Source organism: Curcuma longa, chromosome 8 (assembly GCF_044706935.1).
Source record: "Curcuma longa cultivar G26 ecotype Majalengka, Jawa Barat chromosome 8, ITB_CL_G26_1.1, whole genome shotgun sequence".
NCBI lineage: Eukaryota > Viridiplantae > Streptophyta > Magnoliopsida > Zingiberales > Zingiberaceae > Curcuma > Curcuma longa.
In genome coordinates, this window is record NC_133868.1 from 11,915,743 (window position 1) to 11,943,457 (window position 27,715).

The following is a 27,715-nucleotide window of genomic DNA, read 5'->3' on the forward strand; positions in this document are numbered from 1 at the left end:
TTTAAAATTTTGCCTGGGAAAAGGCTTCTGATCAAATTTATCGCAGCTGATGAGCCAGAAACCATATGACAGCGTCGCATGGGCCAAGCCGACCAATAGATAACACCGCCTTAACTTTTGTTTTTTTTTAAAAAATTTATTATTCTCATTGATATTAACCTAACCGCGGTCGAAAGTGGCTCTGAATTATTTCGCTATCCTCGCGTCGTTCGCCAGCAGCGCTGCGCTTGCAAGTTGCACTAGTTGCGGCAGCGAAAGAATCTCTCCGCTTTCTCGCGGAGGCGGCGGTCGAGCAAGCAGGTCTCGAAAGGGGGCCAAATAGAAAAAAAAAAATTTATGGATGCATAAAGCGAGGAGCTAGGGAAAAGAAAGAAGAGAGAGACGCGTTGGTACACCGCCGAATCAAGGAACTCGATTCCTTCGTCGCCCACACACACTCGCTTTTTGCGTGATTCGTACGGTTTATCACCGCCTCTCTCTCCCTCTGTCTTTAATCTCGTTGTTATTTTGGGATTCCGACGGGTTGCTTGGAGCAGAAGTCTTCGGGGTTTGAGGGGAGGGGCGCAGAAGATGGGGGGCGACTCCACATTGTCCGGGGTGGTGGGCGACGCGGCTACTCTTCTCAATGGCGGCGATCCGGTCTCGTATTGGTTCGATGTCTGCGAGGACGATGGCAGTGGGCTCTGCGGCATCGACTTCGCTGATTTCGACCCCTCCGCCCTCCCCTCGCTCGACCACACCGACGAGGAAGGCCTCCTCGGAGAGATCGACCGCATCCTCGACAGCATCAATGGAGACCAACTCCCTTCTCCTCTCATGCCGCTGTCGCCGCCAGTGGAACCTGCCAGTAATGTCCCCGTCGCGGCTGAGCTTGTTGCCCAACAGTGTTTGTCTGCGGAGAACAGTTGTGGAGGCGATGGGGCTGAGGATCGCCGTGAAATCGTCAAGTTAGAAGAGAAGGATGGAAGCGCTGGGAATGGTGGGCGGAAGTACAATAGTACGAAGGAGAAAGTCTTCGATCGGAGGGATGAGCGAGGGGCTAATCGCCGTGATCGCTACAGGGAATCTCCAGCGTGGCGTCGTCCGCGACGTCCAGATGAGGGTGGCGATTGGAGGAGGAGAGACGGCGAGTGGGGTAGGAAGAGAGAGCGGGATGGTAGTGGAGAGTGGAGGGAGAGGGATGGCAGAGGAGGGTACTGGGAGCGGGATAAGTCTGGTAAGGTTGTCTTCCGAGTTGGTTCATGGGAATCAGGTGCCTACAGGGAAGCGAAGAAGACCAAACTTGATAACGCAGAGCAGGTTAGGAGGAGCCCCGAGAAGAGACCTCAAGAGAAGAAAGAAAAGCCGACTGAGGAGCAAGCCCGTCAGTACCAGCTAGATGTTCTTGAGCAGGCCAAAAAGAGGAACACAATAGCTTTCTTGGAGACTGGCGCAGGGAAGACACTGATTGCAGTAATGCTTATCCAAAGTGTCTGCACAGAGATGCTCAAAGAAAATAAGAAGATGCTGGCAGTATTTTTGGTACCAAAGGTTCCCCTCGTATATCAGGTATTGGGTCAGAAAAGATTATATCTTTGAGTGTTTGTTGATCTGCTATTTATCAGGAATTTTGTTCTTAGCAAGCTGAGGTTATCCGCGAAAAGACTGGGTATAAAGTCGGGCATTACTGCGGAGAGACAGGTCAGGATTTCTGGGATGCCAGAAGATGGCATCGTGAATTTGAGTCCAAACAGGCAAGAAACTCTTTTCTCTATTTTGGTCGTTAGTGTATTATTTTGATTAATTGATCCATCAGTCTTGCTATCGCTTAGATGCTGATGACCTTGTTAATTCTTGGATTGAAGTAAACATTTTCTGCATCCCATGAGTTATCATCTCTTTAGAACTAACCTTCCAAGCAGTCAGTCGAGCAAGTTAATTCATTTGACTTCCTTCTTTAGTCTTTTGGTTTTTTCATGATGATTTTTTGTGGAAGGCTGAACATGGATTTGCTATAGTCTAGATATTGGATTAGTGCATACACCTGGATTAGTACCATTGTCCAGCATATAGTATTAGTGGTTCCTGATGAACATTTTTACAAGAAAACCTTCAAAGGAGTTAGCTCAAGGTATCACTGGCTTGATCTGTTGAGATGTAGAATATGTTTCAAGGATGGTCCTCCATTTTTGACTGATTTTACCTACTTATCTAGGTTGCAAGTTGTAACTCTTTCATTATACTCCTTTAGCCAGCTTTCAGGTTCAGGCAGACATATTCTTATGAGTGTAAATGCAATTAAACTGCAAGTTCAATTGTACAAATGCACAAACATATATTGCTATTCAAAATTTATTTTTTCTAATCCCTCTTTTGGTCGCTTTCTGTCCATTATTTCTTTTATAGGTACTCTTTTCTGTTGATTATGACTATGGATTCCTTGGTTCAATCTGACTTCAAGATAGAACATCCACCCACATCAATATCCAGTCAACTGTAGGCTTTAAAACTTGTTTGGAAGACTATACTTCTTAGAATGCAAAATCATATCCTAATGTAGGCAGAATGTGCTTGTTTGAACAAGTATGTCAGATTCAAAACTGACCTGGAATCTTCTGCAGGAAGTATTGCTTTTTTTTTTGAACTTTTTTTAGGCACCACACAAGTGGTTCTTCGTTGGAAGTGAAGTGGGTTGGTAAATTTGCTCATATTGCCTTGATAGCTTTTAGTTGAGTGTTAGCACAAGATGGTTTACCTAATTAGTTTGCCTAACTTGGTCCACCTAGTTGGTTGGTACAAGCTTTTTTGTAGAGTGTGTTCATGATCATATGCCTTAAGACCTATTTCCTATAAGGGAAGAAAACAGATACAGGAAAGAAAGTGTTGGAGAAAAACTCTTAGGGAAAGTTTAAGAAAGATTTCTCTAGTTTTGATTTCTTTGGAAGGAAAGAAATACATTTCGCCATTCAATTGTTTCCATGAAAGGAAGGGGAGGAAACTTAAATTTCAATTTTTATTTGTTAAAAACATAAAAAATCAATAACATATTTGAAAAGAAAATATCCTTAATTTTTTTAAGGTCAGATATGAGCTCCATTGTAAGCCAAGTTTAATTTGGGTAAAAATCAAATGGCCACTTCTCGTCACCCTTTTTGTTAAAAGGGCACCCCTTTTCAAAAAACATTAAAATAGCGCCCTAACATATTGCTTATATGAAAATATCCTTATTCCAACACTGTTGTAGAAACTTCGACATGTTAAAATAAACTAGCTCAATTTAATCAAAATTATTACACATAGATCACTTGGTCAAAATTTCTTGAACTTGATCAATATCGCTTCAACTTGGTCAAAATTAGGCCAACATTGTTGTAGCAAGTAGCAACTATTATCCATAGTTGCTATAATTGTAACAGTTATGCCATAGTTACTACAACTTAGAACAGTGTATGTTAAAATAAACTGCCTTATATAAATTACAATACTTAAAGTAATATTTTATCAAAATACTCTTTATTAACTTGATCAAAATTGCTTAAACTTTTCAAAATTACTTCAAGTTGTTAAAATCGGGCCAACACTACTATAGCAGCTATTGTCCATAACTACTACAATTGTAGCAGCTATGCCACAGCTGCTACAACTTGTAGCAGCTATTAAGAATAACGATTACAATAGTTTTGAAGTGCTTTTGACTGAGTTGAAGTAATTTTGACCTAGTTGATAAAGAGTATTTTGATATAACAGTGCTCTATGTATAGTAACTTTAATTATAGCTAGTTTATTTTAACACATTGTAATAGCTATTCCATAGCCGTTGCATGTAACAGTTACAATATAGCATAACATTGGAATAAGAGTTTTTGAGAATGAGAAATATGCTGAGGCATTGTTTTGATATTTTTTCTAAAAATGGGCATCCTTTTGATGAAAACGATAATAAGGGCACCATTTTTGTTCATTTAGTTTTTTATGCAAGTTTGATAGAATTAATATAAAGGAAAATGGAGAAAGATTTTTCAATTTATTTTCTTCGCTTTCTTTTTTTCCGACAAACAAAATAGACTGAAAGTGTTGCTAAGAAATTTTGTTGTTGCTTCCTTTTGCATTTTCTTCCCCCTTGCTATTGGGGAGATCTTTTCCTTTCCTCAACTGTGCTAGCGCAAGGTGGTTTACCCAATTAATTTTGCCGACTTAGTCAACTTGGTTGGTCTCCACAAGCTTTTGAGAGTGTGCTCATAATCAAGGTTTGAAATCTCGAGCATTTCGCTTGATACCGGTGAAAATTTTCGTTCCGCCAGCGAACCGACACTGACACAACGTTTTGGCTAGGATGGAGGCATCGCGCGGGTCTGGTGACGCCTCTGGAGGCGTCGCGCGGGCCGCGCATGCCCAGGTCACGTGGCTCGCACTTGCACTGGTGCGGGTTATTATTTTAACTTACATTTTAAATTAAGTTTTAATAATCAAATCCTAGCTATAGTTGGGATAATTTAAATAAGCTTAATTAAAATCTCTTAAATTATCCTATTTTTTTTAAAAAATATTTTATTTTATTTATTTTTTATTTTTAAATATCTAGATTAAATTTTTTATTTTTAGTTAATATATTTTATATTTTAAAAATATCAAAATTATACCAGCACGGTACGATATGGTATCGAAACTCTATTGTTCTAGTCCGGGACTAAAACCTCGGCATGGCTTGATATTTTAAACCTTGCTCATAATCATATCTCTTACTTATGAGCATTTTAACTGATTTATTTTCACGGTCTTCACTTTACTATGGTTCACACTCTTAGTCATGCTGATTATTTATCAACATTAGCATAAATCTAGCTTATGGGTTTTGAACCAAAGTGAGACTAATTAGCTTCACAATTTTGTAAGAACATAAAAATAAGTTTTAGTCAACCATGCTAGCATGGTATTATCACAAGGTTCTTAGCTAAATACCCAAATTCATTGTTTGTGGTCCTATCCAAAGCTTATACCACATTTAGCAGTTCACATAATATTGACATATGTTGATTTCTTTTGTAACTGAAATCTTGCTAACATTAAAACAGTAATTTTATTAGTCATTCCAATTATTCTTCCTTCTATACATTCTATAGGAATGGTAAGATGAACTAAATGCTTCTGAGCTAGTCATGTAAAGTTGGATTTCTGTGCATGGTGTTCTATGGCACATCCTAAATCATATCCTTAGATATTAATTAGGTGCCCAGAGTCAGCTGTGAATGGTATTTACATTGCAGGATGGACTGTTCATTTATGATCTTTCTAGAAGTATCAATGATAACTTGGTTCAATTTAAAATTTCTCTTGCAACATCTAAGTACTCTAATGAAAAGTTATAAGCTAATTGCAATATCAGTGTCTGTAATGTTGTATAAAGATTGAGAAAAAAAACATGCATACATGATAATCAAACCTTAACTTTCTTGCATTTAGCTAGATATTGATGGGAAAACCTGATGATGATTGAGATATTTTGAAAAGAATAACAATTTTGATAAGCGTTGTTGAGATACAATTTTCAAGAAACAACTATTGCATCATTAAGTAGCGTAAATCCCAACTATTTGGAGTCAACAACAATTATAATAAACAAAGTATATAAAGGTGATTTCGATCGGTAGGCGATTCATCCATTGTGTAACATTTAAGTGGTTGAAGAGAAGAATATTAAATTAAAAATAACTAATATGCATATACATGCTTTAAAAAAGTAGCTTAGGTGCTTTTGGGTAGAGGTCGCTCTGCTTAGGTGGTAGGCGATCCTTGGTAAGAGAGTGTTTCAAAAGCTAGTTCAATCGTATTGCTTAAGTGGCCTAGGTAGATAACTTAGGCTGCCTAAGTGAATTGCCTACGTGGTCCATGCATGTTTAGGATATATAATATATATATATATATATATAATCTTAAGTTTTAGGCTCATTTGTTGATAACAAATAATCCTAAATCTTCTAATTGTTTAACATCCCACATCACCTCAACCTATTGATTTTAGCGATGCTCACACTTCCTCTTCACTGAACACCAACCATTTTTTTGCTATTTTTCAGATAAATTTTGTTTCATGTCCTCTTTATTGTTTCTTTACCTTCATATATTTGTAATTTTTTTATCATTTATTATTAGCCTTGAAGGGGAGTCTTGGCACAATAGTAAAGTTGTTAAGCGACCTAGAGGTCATGGGTTCGAGTCTTGAAAATAACCTCTTGCAAAGTAGGGTAAGACTTCGTACAATAGGCCCTTCCTAAGACTCCGCATTGGCGAGAGCTTTGTGCATCGGCTGCCCCCTTATTATTAGACCTACAATTAATTTTGTTTTTCACACCTTTAGATTTGTTTACTTGCACTAAGTTTGTTCAACCGCTTGTATTGTTTCTGTTTCTTCATATATCCCTAATCTTTTTGAACATATATTCTTAGCCCTACAATGTTTTTTTAGGTTCGTGATTATTTTTTTCTTCTTTTTATTTTAGATTCTTAACTCAAGATCCCGTATTGACAAGAGTTTTTTTGCATCGGACTATCTTTTTTTATCCTCTTAAGTACTTTAATTTTTTACCCTATTGTTTTGAATCCATTTAAAACTCTTTTATCTTTTATCTTTTATGATTATAGATTTGATTGTATGATCTTATTTTAATAATATTTTAATGCTGACCGCCTAAGTCCCTACTTAAGCGTCAGGCATCTTGGAGCCGCTTTTTAATACTTCATTTGTGTGTGTGTGTATATATAGAACAATTGTATATATATATAGAACAATTGTAAACAAAATAAATAAGTCATAATTGATATTAAGTATACACTAAATACATAATGACAACAAACTGTTTGATATTGCATATTTTAACTAAAAGGTAATTACAAAAAGATATTCTAAGTGTATTGTGATCAAATATTGAAAAATTTAAATAAATTTGAAAAGATATAAGAGAATTAGGAAAACACAATTAGGGAAGATAAGAAAAGGTGACTAAGAAAATTAGTGCAGACTGTTGACATCAAGTGAAATTGAGGAAGCAGAAGTTGCATTAGGTGGGAGGCTCAGATGAACAAAGCCTTTTGGGATGGGGTAATGGGGAGAATTATGAGTACTTTATAATATCATTAAATTAATAATTTATTAAAAAATCATTTCTTTCTTAGACTTTCGTGGATTGCTTGGGCTGTTTAGGTGATCTGCTTGAGCCCCCTTCTAAAGGGGTCACCTAGCAATTACGTGAAGTGGTCCCTTAAACCGCTGAGGTGGCAACCATTTAAAACAATGGTAATAAACTTCCTCTTTGAAAAATCTTTGTTTTGTAGAGAAAAATTCCTTTTGTAGGTTCATGCACTAGTGTTTTCTTAGTCTCTCATGTATGCTTTAAAGTCTGCTGTTAAGAGTTTTCAACACCTTATGGTGACATTCCTCAATGTTTTAACTTGATGATTGTATAAAATTTATTGCAGCATTTTGGAATCTGATGTTGTAACAGTTGTAAACAGCAAAATCGGAAGTGAAAAATTGTTATTAGAGCTTTGATAGCACACTCTAGTTGTATTTAAAGAGAGTGTTTCATTGCAGGTTCTAGTTATGACAGCTCAAATCTTGTTGAACATTCTCAGGCACAGTATAATAAAAATGGAATCAATTAATCTTTTAATCTTGGACGAATGCCATCATGCTGTGAAAAAGCATCCGTATTCTTTGGTGATGTCTGAGTTCTATCATACAACTTCAAAAGATAATCGACCAACTGTCTTTGGTATGACAGCTTCTCCTGTCAACTTGAAGGGTACGATTTCTTTAATAGTCTTCCCAGCTTGAATATGTACACAATTTTATACATTTTTTTAAAATCATAATATTTCATCTGGAAGTTCCATCTTCAGAGTAGCAGTAAATCTTATTATCCATTGTCTACAGGAGTTTCTAGTCAGGAAGACTGTGCAATCAAGATTAGGAATCTTGAAACGAAACTAGATTCTATTGTGTGTACAGTGAAGGATCGAAGAGAGCTAGAGAAACATGTTCCAATGCCCTTGGAAATTGTTGTGCAATATGATAAAGCAGCTGTCTTATGGTCCCTTCATGAGAAAATAAAACAAATGGAAGTTGAAGTCGAACAAACTGCTCATTCAAGCTCTAGAAAAAGTAAGTGGCAGTTTATGGGAGCCAGAGATGCTGGTTCCAAAGATGAACTGAGATTGGTGTATGGTGTTTCTGAGAGGACAGAAAGTGATGGTGCTGCTAATTTGATTCAGAAGTTGCGGGCTATTAATTATGCTTTAGGTGAGCTTGGGCAGTGGTGTGCTTACAAGGTAGGTTTTTAATCATTATTGCTTCATATTTTGTTTTGTGACAGTGACATATGACAGTACACTTTTTCAGGTTGCAGTTTCCTTCTTGACAGTTTTGCAGAATGATGAAAGGGCTAATTTCCAGCTCGATGTTAAATTTCAAGAATCATACCTGAAGAAAGTTGTTGCTTTGCTGCAATGCCAGCTTTCTGAAGGTGCTGCCAATGAGAATGGTGCAAAGGATGCTGATATGCATAGCTCTGATGCTCAAAATGCTGACGAAATTGAGGAGGGCGAACTAACTAACAGCCATGGTCAGTGTTCTTATAGTTAATTTTCAATTCTTTTGGTGATTTTACAAATCATGTGTTGTATTGAATTGTGAATCATAAGGTTGATGCTAAAAGGATAAATTAGGAAAACTAACTTAAATTTATAAGAATATCCTATTTAACACCCATTATGATTAATAACAATAGAGACTAATGGCTATATTATTACAAATAATTAAAATGCATTATGTAACAAAAGAGGCTAATGGCTATATTATTAGATTAATATCCCCAAAATGCCCTTAAATTTTTTATCTATTTTTTGTATGAGTGTACACAAACATATATATAACTCTAAGAGAGATATATCACAATCACGTCATATCCTCTCTACTTTAAGTGCCATTATCCTCATTATCTTGGTCTAGCATAACTATCCTCTCTCTAACCTTTTCATTTTTGGTCCATCTATTCACTTTCTTTCTTCCTCGATAATTTTACTTATAAAGGATGAGGTTTCTAATGTCTTGGTCAATAGGTTTGCAAGTTATCGATGTTGCTTGTTGAGGATTAGCTCGAGAGACATTGATGCCTTTGGTTGAAGAGGCTTAAGGGATAGACAAGGGTTGCTTATGACAATAGAGGTGTTCTCAAGGAGTATAGATGTAGATGATTGTTGTAGAAGATGAGGGCTGTAATTGTTAGGATGCATAAGAAATACAATCATTGATGTCATCATCCTCTAGTTGATGATTGGTAGCTAAAATCAGCATTAAAATTTGTCCTTTGATTGAAGACACATGCGGAAGAAGCCACCAAAGATTTGAACGAGCTGGATCCTGCTTGCGAGATATCTAATGAGAGAGTTGATGGATATCCACTTGGAAGTTATCCTTTGATGACCGAAGGGTTGTTCACAACGAGTCACCGACGAAGTAAGCAACTTTGGTATGTTAAGATGATATGACATGTGAAGGGTTGAAGATGAATCATAAATAGAATTAGTAATGAAGATTCTTGAACCTATATTAATTTTGTAGAACTATTTATTTGTCAAATTACACTTAATTAATGGCTAAATTTAGAATTGAAAATTGATTGATTGGTACTGAATTAGTTCAAATCATATTGGATCACACTGATTCTTGACCCAAACAATTCACCCATATTGTTCAAACTGATTTGGGCGTGGATCAAATAGAATTGTGAATTTTAAGACTTTTATAACTATGGTTGGTACTTTTTAAAAAGTTTGATATTTGTTTAGGATTTGCCTTATTTTGCGATATAGTTTTTTGCACAAGTGCAAGTGAACATTTATTACTATAGGAAAGTATGCATAGTATGCCTGCTCTCACTACAATCAAACTCTTCAAGAAAACTTTTCTATCTCTTCAACACTTTTAAGATTTACAGCTAAAAAATAAAAACTCATATAACCACTTATCATTATTTTGCAATATTGTATTTAATATTTAGCTTTTTGGAGGTAGTTTCAATATGGGAAAATACCTGCCGTTTACTAAATTTATTAGATCAAATAGTTGGTTATTTATTACTGCAGCCGCTTGAACTTGTTGATTATTCACTCGAAGTATAGAACAAAATAGTTTATTGTAATTTATGATGAATAATGCCACAAATATAGCCCTCATTTGAGATATCGATCATGCTTTTCTAGAATTAAGGATGGACATGTTTTGGTTTATTGGGTGGTGAAGAAAATTGAAACCAAACAAAGGATTTCAGTTTGAAAAATCCAAACCAAAACTGAACTATTTCAGTCAGTTTAAAACCAAACTGAAAACTTTTAGTTTGATTTTGTTCGAAACTGATAGTTAAATATAAATATAAATTATATATATATATATATATATATATATATATTTATTTATTTATTTATGAAGACTTAATGGTTCAGTTTTAATGGATTGTGCAAGTTCAAACTGAAACCAATATTTACCTAGTATGCAAATTGAAACCAAACTGATAAAGTTGATAAATTGAATTTTTGGTTTTAATCGGATTGGTATAGTTTGATTTATAAATTTCAGGTTATACATGCACAACCTTAGCCAGAATGGTACCATGCAGGTGCTGCATGGTCAGCTTAGTTATTCATTTCCAGCCAAATTTTGGACCGATCGCACATTGCTAGTCCAATATAGAAATATCCAATATTCCAATATCTTGCTTCCTAAGTAAAACTAGTGTGATGCAAAATAGGTTTAATTAATCATTAAAGTTATTTCACTGGTTGATGTCAGTTAGTGCCTTTGGTGATGGTTTAATCGGGCTTAGTGGGTAGTTTTTCTCTGATGACTTTAACACACATCTTGTGTATATAGTTTTTTTTTTCATAATATTAAACATAATAAAATAAGTTACACAAACACTTTGTCATGGGCAGACTAATAAAATTTCATGGGCAAAAATTAAGAAGGCGCCTTTTTTTTCATCAAAGGGTGCCCCACCCCACTATTCAGCCGTGTATAATTACTCAACCGTCTTCCAGTACTGTTCAGTATTGTTATCTCCCACCTAAATATCCCACCTAATTTCTGAATCGGTTGGGTGCATTGTAGCTACTATAATGTAAATGTTAGGTGAGTAAGTCGAATCCGCGTTATAGTAGCTAGGGCTTCGTAGCTGTTATAATAGTTGTAGCAGTTAGGGTTTCGTAGCTGTTACAACATGAATGTTAGGTGAGTAGATCGAATTTGCGTTGTAGCAGTTAGGGTTTTGTAGCTGCTACAATAGTTGTAACAACTACAGTTTCGTAGCTATTACAACGTGAATGTTAGATGAGCAGGTCGAATTTGTATTGTAGCAATTATCATAGTTGTAACAGCTACAATTTTATAGCTGTTACTGATGGGAAAGAACAGAGGTTTAGTTCGATTATATAGTCAGTATAAATCGAACAATCCTCAGATGGTCTTGCTCAATACACACTAAGTGTACTAGTGTAATTCTATAGTCAAGACAAACTAAAACCAAATTACACTACAACTACTCCGATGGTTTGTCCAATCCATCTTGGTTGTGAACACTGTTTATAATCTATAAGGGACTGATAACATGGTCTTCTGTGTGTGACTCCGCACACCATGTTAATCTACATGAATGCTAGGTGAGCATGTCGAATCTGTATTGTAGCAGTTACATTTTCGTAGCTGCTACAATGTGAATTCCTACCAATGTTGAATAGATTAAGTATGCATTGTAGGAGATACGAAACCGTAGTTGCTACAACATGTGTAGCAACTACAAAACTGTAGCTGCTATAACACGCTCGACTGACTCAAGATTTAGATGAGAGATAACAGTATTGAACAGTACTAGAGGACAGTTGGATAATTATATACAGTTGAACAGTAGGGTGAGACACCCTTTTGATAAAAAATCAAAGTGGACACCTCTTTGATGATTTGAAAAAAAAAGTGCCCTTTTTCATGTTTGCCCAAATTTCATAGGATCTTCAACTAAATGAGTAGCAAGTCATATGGTTTATGTAGCAAACAGCTATGGTCTATCCAATATGTAGATCACAACAAATAAAAGTTGAAAAAAACACATCTCAAATTGTTTCTGGGGTATTTGCTACTATTTGGTCATATACGTATGTCAACCAATGAATCTTGTTGACAAACACTCAATCAACACTAGTGAGAATGCTACACGAATTAGCACAACCACAAGCACTAGATATAGAAATATTGTAGGAACTTGAACTCTGTTGTGTATTCTAATCATATCATGTGTTATAACTATTATTATAATTGCCGTGTTTGGTGAGCTTCATGTGGCTCACTCTTAGTTATGCTTTTCTTGACATGACAAAAGTCATGAACATGATATGACATATTCTGCTCGTTGACTAGTCTGCTATTGTTGATTAATTGGTTTCAATAGTGATTTGATAGTTGGAATCACATTGCTAATCAATGTCTTACGTTTTCCATTGAACCTTGTTTGCTTGCTAGCTTGATATGATAAACTAGTGTATCAATGCTGACATCATCAGTCACAAGCTTCTTGCATATTGAATTGGAAGAATCTTGGAGGGTCATGTCAAACTTAGGTAGTCTCTTGAAAGTTGGCAAAGGGTTCAGTCATCCCTTAGGTTGATTTTTTTTAGTGGAACAGGTTGAAAATCAATTCAACTGGAACCTTTACTTTGTTTCAGCCAAATCTGATTGACCTCATGTTCTTGGATTGTTTTTTCTGCAATAGATTTTCATTACAGCATACAGAGTGATTAGCTAGCCAATATGCATGTTTAATGCCTCCCAAATTTATGCTTTTATGAGATTTTGTTGCCTTCACATTGTTTTGAGTGATCATCCTAGACTTGGTTTTAAACCTATTAAATTTCAAGTTTGTTACATCTGAGTTTATACAAGTTGATATGCACTAAATGCTGTTTTTGCTACATGTATCATCACTCTGTAATTTTCTATACATTTTCAGCGGTCTCTGGTGGAGAACATGTAGATGTCATAATAGGTGCCGCTGTGGCAGATGGGAAAGTTACTCCTAAGGTGCAAGCACTAATTAAAATACTTCTCAAGTATCAGCACACTGAGGACTTTCATGCCATCATTTTTGTTGAGCGTGTTGTTGCGGCATTAGTCCTTCCAAAGGTAATTCCCATCTTGATTTTTGTTTCTTTTTTTATTTTTAAAGGATTCTATTATTTATTAAAAAATGCTGATATAGAGTCGACACATGTTTGCAGGTCTTTGCAGAACTCCCATCATTAAGTTTTATAAAATGTGCGAGTCTGATAGGACATAACAACAATCAGGAAATGCGTACAAGTCAAATGCAAGACACGATTGCTCAATTCCGTGATGGCCGTGTATGATATCTTCAATATATTGTAGTTAATTATGTGGAATATAATTAAAATGCAATGGTTTCAACAAGGTTTGGGAGAATATTTTGAAATAATAAATGCATGCTACCATCTTCTGAGTTGTGGAGTAGAATGTTTTGTGAAACTTCAATATAAAATTTAGCAATGTTGAGATCTTTCATGAAACATCAATGTTAAATCTAGCAACATTAAGATTAATGTTAAACTTTGTAGATGTTTCAATCTCAAAATTAGCAAAAGCTTAAATTAAACTTGAGCTGTTTAGAATGTTCATTTGCAAATTCATATCCAATACTGTGGCTGTGTATAATTTGCAGATTACTCTATTGGTTGCCACAAGTGTTGCTGAAGAAGGACTTGACATTAGGCAATGCAATGTTGTTATTCGCTTTGACCTTGCAAAAACAGTTTTGGCCTATATTCAATCAAGAGGTCGTGCTAGAAAGCCTGGCTCTGACTACATTTTGATGCTTGAAAGGTAAATAATATGTATCTTTTTGTTGGTCATTTCCAAGTTCTAATTGCTTTAGTGTTATTTTAAGAAGGGTTGCTTAATAATGAAGCCTTAATTTTCAATTCCAGAGGGAATCTGTCACATGAAACTTTCTTAAGAAATGCTCGTAATAGTGAGGAGACACTAAGAAAAGAAGCTATAGAGCGAACGGATCTTAGTCATCTTAAGGATATTCAGAGATTATCTTCAACAGACACATTGTCAGGATCTGTGTACCAAGTTCAATCAACTGGTGCAATTGTAAGCTTGAACTCTGCAGTTGGACTCATACACTTCTATTGTTCCCAATTACCAAGTGACAGGTGTCCAATATTTAGATTCTGAAACCACCTAGTTTTTCAGTTACTTTCTTATTGATAATTTCTCTTGTTAATGTGTGCCCTATGAACTAGATATTCAATACTTCGTCCTGAATTTATTATGCAACGGCATGAGAGACCAGGAGGGTTGACTGAATACTCATGTAAGCTTCAACTTCCTTGCAATGCACCATTTCAACAATTAGAGGGTCCTTTATGCTGTTCTATTCGCATAGCCCAACAGGTACTGCATGAAGTGTTTTGTCTTTCAGATGAAAATTTCCTCTTTCTGCAAGTATAAAATGTTTGCAACATACAGGCTGTTTGTTTAGCTGCTTGTAAGAAATTACATGAGATGGGAGCATTTACCGACATGCTCTTGCCAGATAAGGGAAGTGGAGAAGAAGGTGAAAAGGTAGAGCAGGTTGATGAGGGTGATCCTCTTCCTGGGACAGCACGACATAGAGAGTTCTACCCTGAAGGTGTGGCAACTATTCTACGGGTGAGTGCCTAAAATGTAAATTTCTCTAGAAACTATTTCCTGCAGATGAACAAATTTAGCTTCTGTACTATACAAATAAACTTGCGAAACTAATATGTGAAATACACAAATAGACTGAGCTTTTCAAGTTCGAGGCAATTTGCTTGGAACCAATTGTTTTCCTTTCCATGCCATTAGAGAGCCAACGTTCTTGATACATCCAAAAGTTTAACATGGCTATTTTTCTATAGAAATACTCGAAGAATTATAATTGCACAACTGAGAGTCTGAGACTCATAGGAAGGTTAAGCAAGTTGATCAGTCTCAAGTATATTGGTGCGATATCTTAATTTTAAAGTTTTGGGATGTGAAATCTTGCTCATGGTTGTTCCATATGCATGATAGATGAATAGCCTTTTCATTTGTTCTGGTGGTTTATGTTTCTAAATGTTGGTTGAATATTCTCTTCAAACATGTTGAAATTTGTAAATACAGGGTGAATGGATACTGTCTGGGAAGGAGGGTTGCAACAGTTCAGAGGATGAATTATATATGTATGCTGTGAAGTGTGATGACATTGGAACTACGAAGGACCCATTCCTTACACAAGTTTCAAATTTTGCTATATTTTTTGGAAGTGAACTGGATGCAGAGGTATTCTTCAGCCAATTTGGCATAGCATATATATGATGTGTTGAAATTGCTTCTTAATCATGTTGTGCTTGCAGGTTTTATCGATGACGATGGATCTCTTTGTCGCAAGAACAATGATAACAAAGGCATCTCTCGTCTTCCAGGGAACCATAAAGTTTGCAGCAACTCAGGTATGCAAATTTTCATTTGATTTAAATAATACAGGTGATCTAATACAAAAGCGAACCAAAATTGGGTGAAAAATTACTACCCACTGAGTGTGAGGGATATATAATCTTAGGAATAGCCGATTTCATATGAAGATCAAAACTCACGAAGAGGAAATTTTATTAAAGATCCTAATCCAAATAAAATTGAAAATAAATCAAATTACAAAGTAGGATAAAAAACAAGAGTTGAAGTGCTGAGTTGGTTGGCATAGGTGGAATTTATCATTTCACTTGCTAATTGACATGCGGGACAATATTGACATTAGATCTCTCTTCACTTTTGCAAGCAGTGGTCATCACGTGCAGCAAAAATACAGACACAAAAGGAGGAGAGAGAGCAGGAGTGACATTGAGAGAGAGAAGGGCTGCTAGTGGAGACGGGAGAAGAGGATCAAGGCCTTGTAGAGAATGACACGTGTAGTGGGTGGTTGGTGATAGGGCAAGCGAGATAGAGGAATCAGAGAAGAGGAAAGTACATGGAGAGAGAGAGTGAGTGAATTAAATTCCTATTCTCTCCAAAATTTGCTAACTTAATTAACACTAGTGAACAAGACTATCCTATATATAAACTTGGTTCACCTTATACTTTATACTAACCTAAATAAGTCCAAATTAATTTGATTTGAACCAACTTGACTTTGATCACCATGCCTTCTTGATGCGTTCACTCCAATCATAGATTGACTTCCACTCAGTATCTAAAACCAAAATATTGGCTCGGTACAACTTAATTAACTGTCTAAAATTTTAAAAAACAATTTAAAATTTGATATCTAATATCTGAGATTCTTTTTTTTAATTGAAACTTCCACGACGATAGGAGAGACTGTGAGATAATGCGAGCAAGGGATGGAAAAATTAGGGTTTTATGTTGAGCTTTTTCATGTCTTCTTTTGACTTGCAGTTCAGGTGTTGAACAATAGCTAGAGTTACACGATGCTTTGATAAATAAAAAAAATATTTGATCAATATAATACATTTTAATTAAATGACATTTTGTTTGATTAAGTTGAGAAAAGGGTTCATTTACTTTTCTTTCATTAGAATACCATTGACGATGCATAATAATTGCAATAAGTGTGTGCTAATAGGATTACATTAAAGGTTTAAAAAAAAACTATATCTAGTTCAATTTAAAAGGTAATTGTTTTTAAAATTTGATTAAGTCAAGCCTACGTCATTTTATACTTGTCAAATTAAATAAAATTTAGTTACAAAAATTTAAAGTCTAATTTAAACCCATAATATGTTACATCTCTACTTTTTAGAAAAGCTCATATCCCTCTATAATCTTTTACATTCTCAATCAAATCTGGAAGTACTATCCAATGTTGCAAATTTGAAAACAAAACATGCAACATTATAGAGAGACAAGGGAATGCCCCATTTTCTTGTTGCTTATCTCAACATTCTAGTTGCAAAAGTTAAGCAGATTATAAGTGTAAATTATTATAAAACAAAAGAAGTATATAAATACAAGTGACAAACTAAAAATTAAAATTTAATTGGTTGCAAGCATTTTTAACTCCAAGTATTAAGACTATCAAATTATTCAACAAATATAAACATAAGAAAAAAATATAGGTTAACCATCTAATTAATTATTAAATAAATAACCCTTTACAATAAAATAGTTAATTTAAAAATATCTTATACTAAATAAAATTAATTATGTTATCATTAATAATTAAATAAGTATCGAAATCATACCAATATTGAAATTGTATCATTCTAGTTAGAGATTGAACTCTAGCACAATGTGTAATTTTAAACCTTCACAGAAACTAAAGGGAATTAAACTTTTACCATAATATCCTAAGACAAATACTTATGTAAAAGCTACTCTAAATAATTTATCTTCTTAAAGAAGAGGATATTCCAAAATAAACTTCCATATCTTAACAACAACAATAACAACCAAACCTTATCCTACTAGGCGGGGTAGGTTATATGTATCCACCTATGCCACTGGGTTTTATTCCCTATTATATCATTATCTATATTTAAATAAATGTTTTGACCTAAACCTTTACATCTAAAGCATTCTAAAAATTAGATCGAAGAATTAGGCCTTTGATTTTATTCTCATCTTTTTCGATCTTCTTCTAATGTATAAGAAAATGATGAGACTTTATCTCAAGGTGGAAATGTGTTTATTATTGGTTTAATCATGGTTTAAGTGATCGAGCTTCAACATATGGTTTTGATGTGGTTGGTAAAGGGTTTAAGTAAGGTTAACATTGTGTTTGTTGATCATGCAAGTGTAGAATATTTGATAACTCATAGCAAGTGTAGTATGTTGAAAAGTCCAAGTAGGTCAAGTTGATAAGGTACTTAGTAGAAGAGAAGTCTAACAAGGGCTGATAGAAAAGAAAAGTTCAATAGGTGTTGACAAATGAAAAAAATTCAAGTAAGATCAGATACTTGGTGTACGATTAAGTTTAACATGAGTTTGCAGATAAGAAGTGCTGGTAGGTCAAGGTTGGTTTAATATCCAACACAAGAAGTTTTGGAGATAAGTTCTTTTGGCATGCGAGTTGTGAGACTCTATATGAATGATATATATATTGGCTTTGAGTAGATATTTCACTTTGATTCAACTAAAATATAATATAATCAATTGAAGGTTGATTTAGTTGACTGAGTATCAATTGAGGTTCTGTCTTAGACAAATAGAATGTTTCAATTTGGAGTAGAGTTGATTGAGTTAATGCTATAAACCCTAAAAATAATTTTGTTTAAAGAAAATCTTATTTACTTAGAGTTGACTACGTACATTTGGAGTCGACTAATAAGAATTTTCAGTCAACTTAATTTGTAATTGTTTAAAAAACAAAGACTACATTTTTATATAGAGTCGATTGGAAAGGTATTGAGTCGACTAAGGATAGAAGCTTGCAGACAAGTCTTCCATGATCCAAGTTTTTGCAGACTGATGGTAGGATTTAGTCAATTGGCATTAATGCAAAATAGTTGTTGGAGTTTATTCATGGCCAGTACTATAAAAGGAGGAGCAAGGGGAACTCATATGATAGTAATTCTAGTGCAACAAAGTGCTCTTTCTAATGCTATTCTACTCCCCAATTGTATTAAATTCATTTTTATTTTCATTTTGAGCTTAATGTCATTACATTTAAGCTCCATACTTATTACAAAAGCTTTTCTTGCACTTATGGCTTTTATTCATGCAAAGGCTTTTTGCAAGAGGTTTCTCTAGGATTTGAGAAGGAGAAAAGGACTCATCTTACTAGTCTACAGGCCATGGAATAGGAACCCGTTCCAAACCATGTTAAAAGAACTGAGTCCCTTTTTCACTTCACATATTATTCCTTCCTTTATATCGCTGTTTAATTAACTCCTTTAATATCTTGCACTCTAGTTCTTTAATTGTGTTTTTCAGATTACACTATTCCCTCTCTAATACCTTGATCCTATATATGTATCCCTACAGTAGCCATGAGTTGTGAAAAGGATAATGCTAAGAATGCATTCGTTAGCATCAAAAGGATAAAAGGAAAGATGCTTTTTCTCTAATTTGAAAATAAACTTATGTTTAAATAAGTTGATAAGACAAATAAACATGCATTAATCACTTTTCCTCACAATTTAGATAAATAAATCAAACACAAAGGCTCCTAAAAAAGTTATGAAAAAATTCGAATTTTATGAATGTGAAAAGATTGAGTATTATATCATTAGGTACTTCCAATAATTATTCCTTAGTGTTTTTCTTAGTGGTTATTCATGTTTGTCTCTTATATTGACTTAGTAGAACTAGAAATATGATGGCAAGTAGTGGACAAGAAAATCAACTCTCACCAACTAGCTTTAGAATTATTATTCTAAAGAAAGTCATAATTAATTTGTTAATTTTCAAATGTATGTGATGCATTCTTAATTCTTAATGTGCGGTTTGTTCAATATCCTCTTTTAGACTCTCAGGTTTAATGTCCTCTTTAGACTTAGGATAACATGAATTAGTGTTATAATTGGTAAGGCTTAGCCAATAACATGTCAAACTTTTCGAAAGTCAGTCAAGAGGATTTTCTTCGAAGATTACCTCATCAAGGGGTTCATGTTGTTGGTGTAAGGTAGTTATGATATGGCTAGAGTTTATGAATGTAAAACTGATAGTCTACTATACCATTAGGTATTTTTAAGGAACATTTTGTGTCATCGTGTGTCTCTTGTATCAACTTCTAGAACTTTCAATGTGGTGGCAAGTAGTGAACAAGAATGAATTCTCTATCTTGACAAGCTTCGGAGTTATTATTCCAAAGAAAGTCGTAGTTGATTTACTAATTTGAATATTTCATGGTATGTTAATTTGTTCAATTTTCTCTTTTAAACTCTCTAGGCAACAACAATCAGAGTAAATTATGGTTAGTAATATGTCAACGTTTCAAAAGGGTCAAGTTAACTGGAGGAGTTTTGAAGGCTACATCATCAAGGGTTTTGTTTCTTTGGTCGTGATATTCCACATGGAGAGCATTATTCATTCTCTTATGTGCAATATTTGTAGTCATTCTCTATGGGTTTATGAAGACTTTATTAACGTAGACAAAAATAAGTTGCTTTCTGTTTTAATTTTTTGGCCTAAATCCATTCAACTTAGATTCTTCCTTGTATCACAATGGTTGTGTAAGTTTTCAAATTTATAGTTTTTTTTCTACACTTAAGATTGATTGCCCGTTTAATACAATTCACAGACAGTGTTTAGAAAAATAATTTTCGTTAGATTCATGTGTCACTTTAGGCAAATATCAATTAGATGATTGTTCATATCAGTTTAATTTGTCTTAAACGCTTTGCTAAAGTTACTTAGCAGCTTTAATAATTTTGCTTTATGCTTGTTTGACACAAGCCATGTCGTACCTATCAAAATATTCTTCTATCTCAATTAGCCAATTAAAAAATATATTTAGGTTTGTAGTGTCTGTCAAAACTGGAGGTTTTACCTTGATATGCCTAGGTCTATACGGGAATTAATTTTGAAAAAGTGATTTAATTCTTCTCTAAATGTCTAAACATCAGACTATGGGCGAGTGTGCATCTTATTTGTAAAATTATTATGTGTATCAATGTAATATACATTAAAACTATTTACATTGTTTCATTAGTCCTTATAAATCCAACCTCGTTCTTCTTTCTGTATATATATATTAAGACAATGTTAAGACTTCTTTTTCCATTGTGTCATCAATAAAACTTACTCATTTTTTATGAAAAAATTGTATTGATTTTCTTGAATTTCAAAAATTTTGTATAAATCCTCATGTGAAATTAATGATTAGAGTTGTAATCTATCTATAGCTTGTCAGCACTCTTAAGCTTGTAGCAATAAAATATTTTCTTGTTTCATATTGTCAAATTTTTTACATTTATTTTTATTTAATTATATTTGGTTAATTCTAATTAATGAATCTAACTAATATTTAGACCTAAATGTTCAAGAAATATTTTGTTATAATTTCACATGGTATGGCTATAATCTAGATCATCTTTTTTAATTGTTATAATTGCTTATAAAAAATATAAAACTTAACTAATTATAGTGTTAGATTACTTTATAATATTACTGTAATGGATGGGTTTTTTATTTTTTGATGAATAATTTATGATGATAAGTAGGACAATTGTGAGAAACAAAAGTAATTCTCAGATTGTGCCAACCTTTGTTGTTAGAAGTTTTAATCTTAATCAATTGTTGAAAAGGGCTTTTCTATCTTGCAATTCACCTTGTTGTAGATCTGAATCAACTCTTATATTGTTTCTCGAACAATTCAGTCTTAGAAGTTTCCACAAGACTGAAACTTGGATGAAATTAAATCTCTTTTTTCATGACCCCAAATGGTTTTGTTTTTTATAGGGGTTCTTTTAGCTATAGCATCCTTTTTGTTTTGAAAGGATTCATGTGGAATTGATTAACGAGTATCAGTTGCTTTTGCTCAATCAAATTGAAGAGGAAATCTTGTACACCGAAGAACCGAAGAAGACTCCATGTGTCGTAGAAGAGGCCTTCACATGTGTATCACCTACTTCGTTGTGATGCATGTGTTTTTTGTCAGTGGCATGAAGATCCACAAATAGTGGGATTGGAGTAGTGGAAGGGGGATGTATTTTGGAGGGTTGATCTAGTGGTAGGCATTGATAGAAGTTGCCTACGTTGTTGCTGCTAGTGAAGTCATTTACGTTGCGCATGAGGATACGTCAGCTCACTGGTAAAGGGTAGAAATGTGATTGTCACGAAAATGCTTAAGAAGACAACAATGAGTTGCAATCCTCTAGAGTGGTGGAAGTGCAACAACGATAAGCAATAAAGGTGTGAATGATAAGTCACAAGTGTTGCATGTATGAGTTAGCCAACCCCATTGGAGTGGGGTGGGGCTGTTGAGGGGCAAAGGGTATGGTGGCAGCCTAGTTGAAGATCTTAGGTTGGTAGCATGAGGTAATAGTGGTAGGACGATCTTGCTTGGTGCGTGGGCTTTGGTGGCAATAAAGAGGTGAATGTAAGACAATAGGTGAGGTAGTGGTGGTGCTGGTGGAGGTGAGGTTGATTCGACAAGAGAAGGTGATAGAGTCATGTGAGGAGGTAATTGAGGAGACTACATGGTTTCCATAATGGTGGTACACATGTGATTTCTGTAGGATAGAGGTGAGGTGAGAAGATGAGTGGTAGAGGTTGAAATAGAGGTGCCAACTGAGCTAGGCCGCTTGACCTATCATTTATGGGTCATGCTAAGCACAACCCAACCATATACAGGCTGGGCTGTATCAAACTTGAGCCTAGGAAAAGGTTCAGGTTGAGCAACATATACACAGACTCATTAGTTGGGAAAGGTACAACCTTGATACGAGCCATGCCTCTCCCAACACAGGATCAGGCTCAGCCTAACCCATGGGCTGAATATGGCCCACCTAAATAAACTATATATAAATGTGGGCTATTAATATTAAATAATTCTAATAATATTAACATTTATTTTACTTTTTTGAAAGCTTTCATTAATTGTTTATTTTTTAAAAATAATTTAAAACATAAATATTAAAAGAAAAAGGGCGTCCAACCTCTAACTCTGCTTGATCTTGACTCAAACCGGATTGTGTTCGTGCTAACACAACCTGATTTGAGTCAAGTAATGCTTGACCCGATGAGTCACCTGGTTGGCTGAGGCTCTACTAGACTGTGCCAGCATAGGCATGATATAATGACATCTCCAAGGTTGAACATAGAAGAGTGAACCTACAATTGAATATCAAGCTCCAACCCTAATAAAACTGGAAATAATTTAAAAATATTAAGCAAATAAGCAATCCTATACCTGATAAAACACAGTCACACAAAGAAAGAAACTAAAGAAAATAAACTTGAACAAAAATTATCCTACATTAACAATTACCGATTCAAAAATTTATGTTAAATAACTTCTAAATGAGAGGATCTAACAACAAAAATTATTAAACTTCTATAAAATTTAATTTTTTAAAAAATTAAACTACTAATTCTCACTATTTGGCCTGAACTATTATTACTTCTTAATCTTCTTTTTCTTTATCCAGCTGGCTGCACTGAAGAGCTTTCATGTTAGACTTATGAGCATTGTGCTTGATGTTGATGTTGATCCCTTGACTACTCCATGGGATCCTGCAAAGGCATATCTCTTTGTTCCCCTGATAGCTGAGAAATATCATAATCCTTTGGAAGGAATTGACTGGTGTTTGGTTGAGAAGATAGTGGAGACAAATTCTTGGAATAATCCTCTTCAGAGAGCACGTCCAGATGTTTATCTCGGTACTAATGAGAGAACCTTGGGCGGAGATAGGAGGGAGTACGGATTTGGGAAATTACGTCATGGCATGGCTTTTGGTCACAAAGTTCACCCGACATATGGAATTAGAGGGGCTGTTGCACAGTTTGATGTTGTGAAAGCTTCTGGATTGCTTCCAAGTCGAGACTCTATAGAACCCACAGATGTTTACCATTCCAAAGGAAAGCTGCAATTGGCAGATTCTTGCATTGATGTACAAGATCTAGTTGGAAGGATTGTAACTGCTGCACATTCAGGGAAAAGGTTTTATGTGGATTCTGTTCGGTATGATATGAATGCTGAAAATTCTTTCCCTAGGAAGGAAGGTTATCTTGGTCCACTGGAGTACAGCTCATATGCTGACTACTACAGACAGAAGTAAGATTTTGATTATATTTTAGTCTTTAAGATAACATATTTAGCTCAGTCAAATATTATAGTATCTGATAAATGCTTATCAAGAGGGTACACATCTGTCTAGCAATGGATTAATATCATAGTATTTCCTCTTCAAACAAATTAGTGATCTCAGTGCTATGTAGGTTTTCTACCAAAATTCCTAAGTGTCTGATTAATTTACATTTTGTTTCCTTGCATTAAATGTATTGATTTGGAGCTATTTTGATTGTTGTATTTGCAGGTATGGGGTAGATTTGAGGCATAAGAAACAACCTCTTATAAGAGGTCGTGGAGTCTCCTATTGCAAGAATCTTCTATCTCCTCGATTTGAACATTCAGAGGGTATTGCTATAACTCATTTGCTTTTGCCTACATATCACACTTGCTATTCTTTATTTCTTATTAAAAAAATTGTGTTGTGACCAGAAGTTGAAAATGAAGAGAATTTAGACAAAACATACTACGTGTATCTACCTCCAGAGCTATGTCTCATTCATCCACTCCCTGGTGCCCTTGTTCGGGGAGCACAGAGGTTACCCTCTATTATGAGGAGAATTGAGAGTATGCTTCTGGCAGTTCAGCTGAAGGATATGATCAGATATCCTGTTCCTGCTATGAGGGTACTGTTTTTAGTTCACCTGTGCATTTCATTTGCTCACTCTAATTAATTTCTCATGCTGCATCTCTCACCTGATGTGATCAATGTCTTGTACAGATATTAGAAGCTTTGACAGCTGCTTCATGTCAGGAGACCTTTTGTTATGAACGAGCAGAGCTACTTGGTGATGCATACCTAAAGTGGGTAGTTAGTATCTTTCTTTTCCTTAAGTATCCCCAGAAGCATGAGGGCCAACTTACAAGGATGAGGCAACAAATGGTTAGCAACATGGTTCTATACCAGTATGCATTAAATAAAGGACTTCAATCGTATATCCAGGCTGATCGGTTTGCTCCATCTAGATGGGCTGCCCCTGGGGTTCTCCCTGTCTTTGATGAAGATAGTAAGGAAGCAGAGTACTCCATTTTTGATGAGGAATGCCCTGCTGGTGAGACTGAGCCACAAAAGGATTTCTATGCTGATGATTGCATAGAAAATATGAGGGAAGATGGGGAAGTGGAGAGTGATTCAAGCTGCTACAGGGTTCTTTCTAGTAAAACTTTAGCTGATGTTGTTGAAGCATTGATTGGTGTGTATTACGTTGAAGGTGGGGAAAATGCTGCAAATCATCTCATGAGATGGATTGGTATTCAAGTGGATTTAGATCCCAAGGACTTTCCTTGCCCGAAGCCTTACAATATCCCTGAAAGCATAATGAGGAGTGTTGATTTTGATGCAATAGAAGGTGCACTTAATGTGAAGTTTAAGGATAGGGGTTTGCTTGTTGAAGCCATAACACATGCATCTCGTCCCTCATCGGGGGTCTCGTGTTATCAACGACTTGAATTTGTTGGTGATGCTGTACTAGATCATCTAATCACAAAGCATCTATTTTTCACCTACACCAACTTGCCTCCTGGCCGTTTGACAGATTTGAGAGCTGCTGCTGTAAATAATGAGAACTTTGCACGTGTAGCTGTCAAGCACAAGCTGCATGTGTATCTACGTCATGGTTCAAGTGCTCTGGAAGCACAGGTTTCTTTATTTGTTATCTCTTTAATTTTTCATTTTACAATTTGAATTCCAATTCTTTTGACGCATAAGTTTGTAGAGAGCCTTCATACTAAAATAGTCCATTTATTGTGAATTGTTTCTAGATACGTGACTTCGTGAAAGATATTCAAGATGAGTTGGCAAAAGAAGGTTTTAATTATTTTGGGCTTGGAGATTGCAAGGCTCCCAAGGTACTTGGAGATATTGTTGAGTCGATTGCAGGCGCAATTTTTCTTGACAATGAACGTGATGCATTTATTGTCTGGAAGGTAATCTCTTCTCGGTTACAAAATCATTTTTCTATAATGTTCAAACCAAGGGATTCCATCTTTACTACATTATCTCCTGTTATTTTTGTTATCTTAATAATCGTTTCAATTGATTTCTGCTTCATGGTATCATAGGTCTTCCAACCTTTGTTGCATCCTATGGTGACACCAGAAACCCTTCCCATGCATCCTGTAAGGGAACTTCAGGAACGCTGCCAACAACAGGCAGAAGGTTTAGAATACAAAGCAACGCGCACAGGTAATATAGCTACTGTCGAAGTTTTCATTGATGGGGTTCAAATTGGAATAGCTCAAAACCCACAGAAGAAGATGGCACAAAAGTTAGCTGCAAGGAACGCACTAGTAGTTCTGAAGGAGAAAGAGGAAAATGCAATGACTAAGGATATGGACAAAAATGGAGAGAAAAAAAATGGTGTTCAGATCTTCACAAGGCAAACCCTTAATGACATTTGTTTAAGACGGCAATGGCCTATGCCACAGTACCGCTGTGTTAATGAAGGTGGTCCAGCTCATGCCAAAAGATTTGTCTATGCTGTTCGCGTCAATACATCTGATCGTGGCTGGACTGATGAGTGCATTGGAGAGCCCATGCCTAGTGTAAAGAAGGCGAAGGACTCGGCAGCCACTCTTCTTCTTGAGCTTCTTAATAGATGTTACCCTGACAATAGGTAGGCATTGAGGAATGCCCAAAGATCAATCTCGACTGAATTCAGAGTCATTGTTGTTTTTATTGTGCCATTGATTCCTGCTATCAAACTTTATTTCCCTGAAATTTATGTTTATATATTAGGATAGTCAGTGTTATTGTATTTTTTTTCTCAAGAAGAGAATGCCCTGAAAGTCCTTTTTTAAGACTAGTTATTCATGTAGCAGACCCAGATTAATTTTTATCAAATTTGACTTATATTGAACTTATTGTTTTTTGATTTTAAATAGTTGTTTTAGTTCTGATATTTCCTTGTATTGTTCTTGGACGAGCATTTTTCTGTGCAGAATAAGAAATTATTTGTTCTTTTTCTTCATATTTATTTATGCTTTTGGCATGTATTATGAAGAATTTTGGGGCCAAAGTGACTCGATCCAATATTGATTCTGGTTTGCTGGGTTTCTTCCCTGGTAGATTTATTTGTTGCAGTCCTAGTTTCATCACACTTTATTAATCTAATTAACTAACCAAGTTGTCATTTCTTCCATGGTAGATTTATTTGAGTCTCCCCATGCCAAATTGCGACTTAAGGCCTTCATGCTTTCTTCCCTTTCAGCACAAAATGCTTTTGATTTTTTGATTTTTTTCCATGTGTTTTGGAATTTAACTTTAAGCCTTGAAGATTGGGAACATAATGATATAAATTACTTTTAAAAGTTTTATCTCACATTTTGTGCATTTAAAGTTTGATATTTGACCTAAATCGTGCGCATTGCAACACTTTAGAATTTACCGAAAAGAACACATCCACAAAGTGACAGTCAAAAAAAAAAAAAAAACTCTGTTTTTCTCTTTAGATCGCACCAAAAATTAGCTTGTTGCTTGAACTATCACATAAGCATCCGAGTTATCATTTTGAAAACAGTTGGGATTTTCTGTCACAACAAATTTCTGTCACAAATTTGTGAATGGACCGTTAGATTTTAAAATAGAAGATTAAATCCAAGTCATCATAATCACCCATTCAATCTACGACCTGGATTTAATCTTAATTTTAAAATCGAACGGGACAGATTCCTATCATAAATTTGTGACAGGAATTTGTTGTGACAAGAAACTTTATTTTTTTGGAAAAAATGTATATATTTTAGATTTTGAATGGGTGAAATGGTGAAGTGCCATTTTTATTTGCACAGATTTTTCGTTCTTAGAAATAATAATAATAATAATAATAATATAGTTTTATAATTATCAAAATACGAAGGAATATATATATATAAACTCACTGATCACGTGTAGTCTTTTAGATTTGTTTTTTTCGTGATTG

General features: G+C 35.0%; 1 protein-coding gene across 3 annotated transcripts; it reads left to right on the top strand.

Annotated features, from left to right (window-relative positions):
• The first annotated feature begins 328 nt into the window (after window positions 1–328).
• On the top strand, window positions 329–26,617 carry LOC141833214 (endoribonuclease Dicer homolog 1). 3 transcript variants are annotated; one of them, XM_074720598.1, is made up of 19 exons: window positions 329–1,548; window positions 1,620–1,733; window positions 7,568–7,778; window positions 7,910–8,304; window positions 8,375–8,597; window positions 13,029–13,201; window positions 13,297–13,419; window positions 13,755–13,915; window positions 14,020–14,253; window positions 14,344–14,494; window positions 14,570–14,752; window positions 15,227–15,385; window positions 15,460–15,555; window positions 23,155–23,780; window positions 24,043–24,143; window positions 24,228–24,421; window positions 24,517–25,434; window positions 25,557–25,721; window positions 25,857–26,617. In XM_074720598.1, the coding sequence occupies exons 1-19, from the start codon at window positions 571–573 to the stop codon at window positions 26,412–26,414; spliced, it is 5,763 nt and encodes a 1,920-aa protein (XP_074576699.1). In that variant the 5' UTR covers window positions 329–570; the 3' UTR covers window positions 26,415–26,617. The 3 variants fall into 3 exon arrangements, with proteins under 3 accessions (XP_074576699.1, XP_074576700.1, XP_074576701.1); XM_074720599.1 differs by having other exon boundaries at window positions 24,231–24,421; XM_074720600.1 differs by lacking the exons at window positions 329–1,548; window positions 1,620–1,733 and having other exon boundaries at window positions 7,506–7,778.
• The last annotated feature ends 1,098 nt before the right edge of the window (window positions 26,618–27,715 follow it).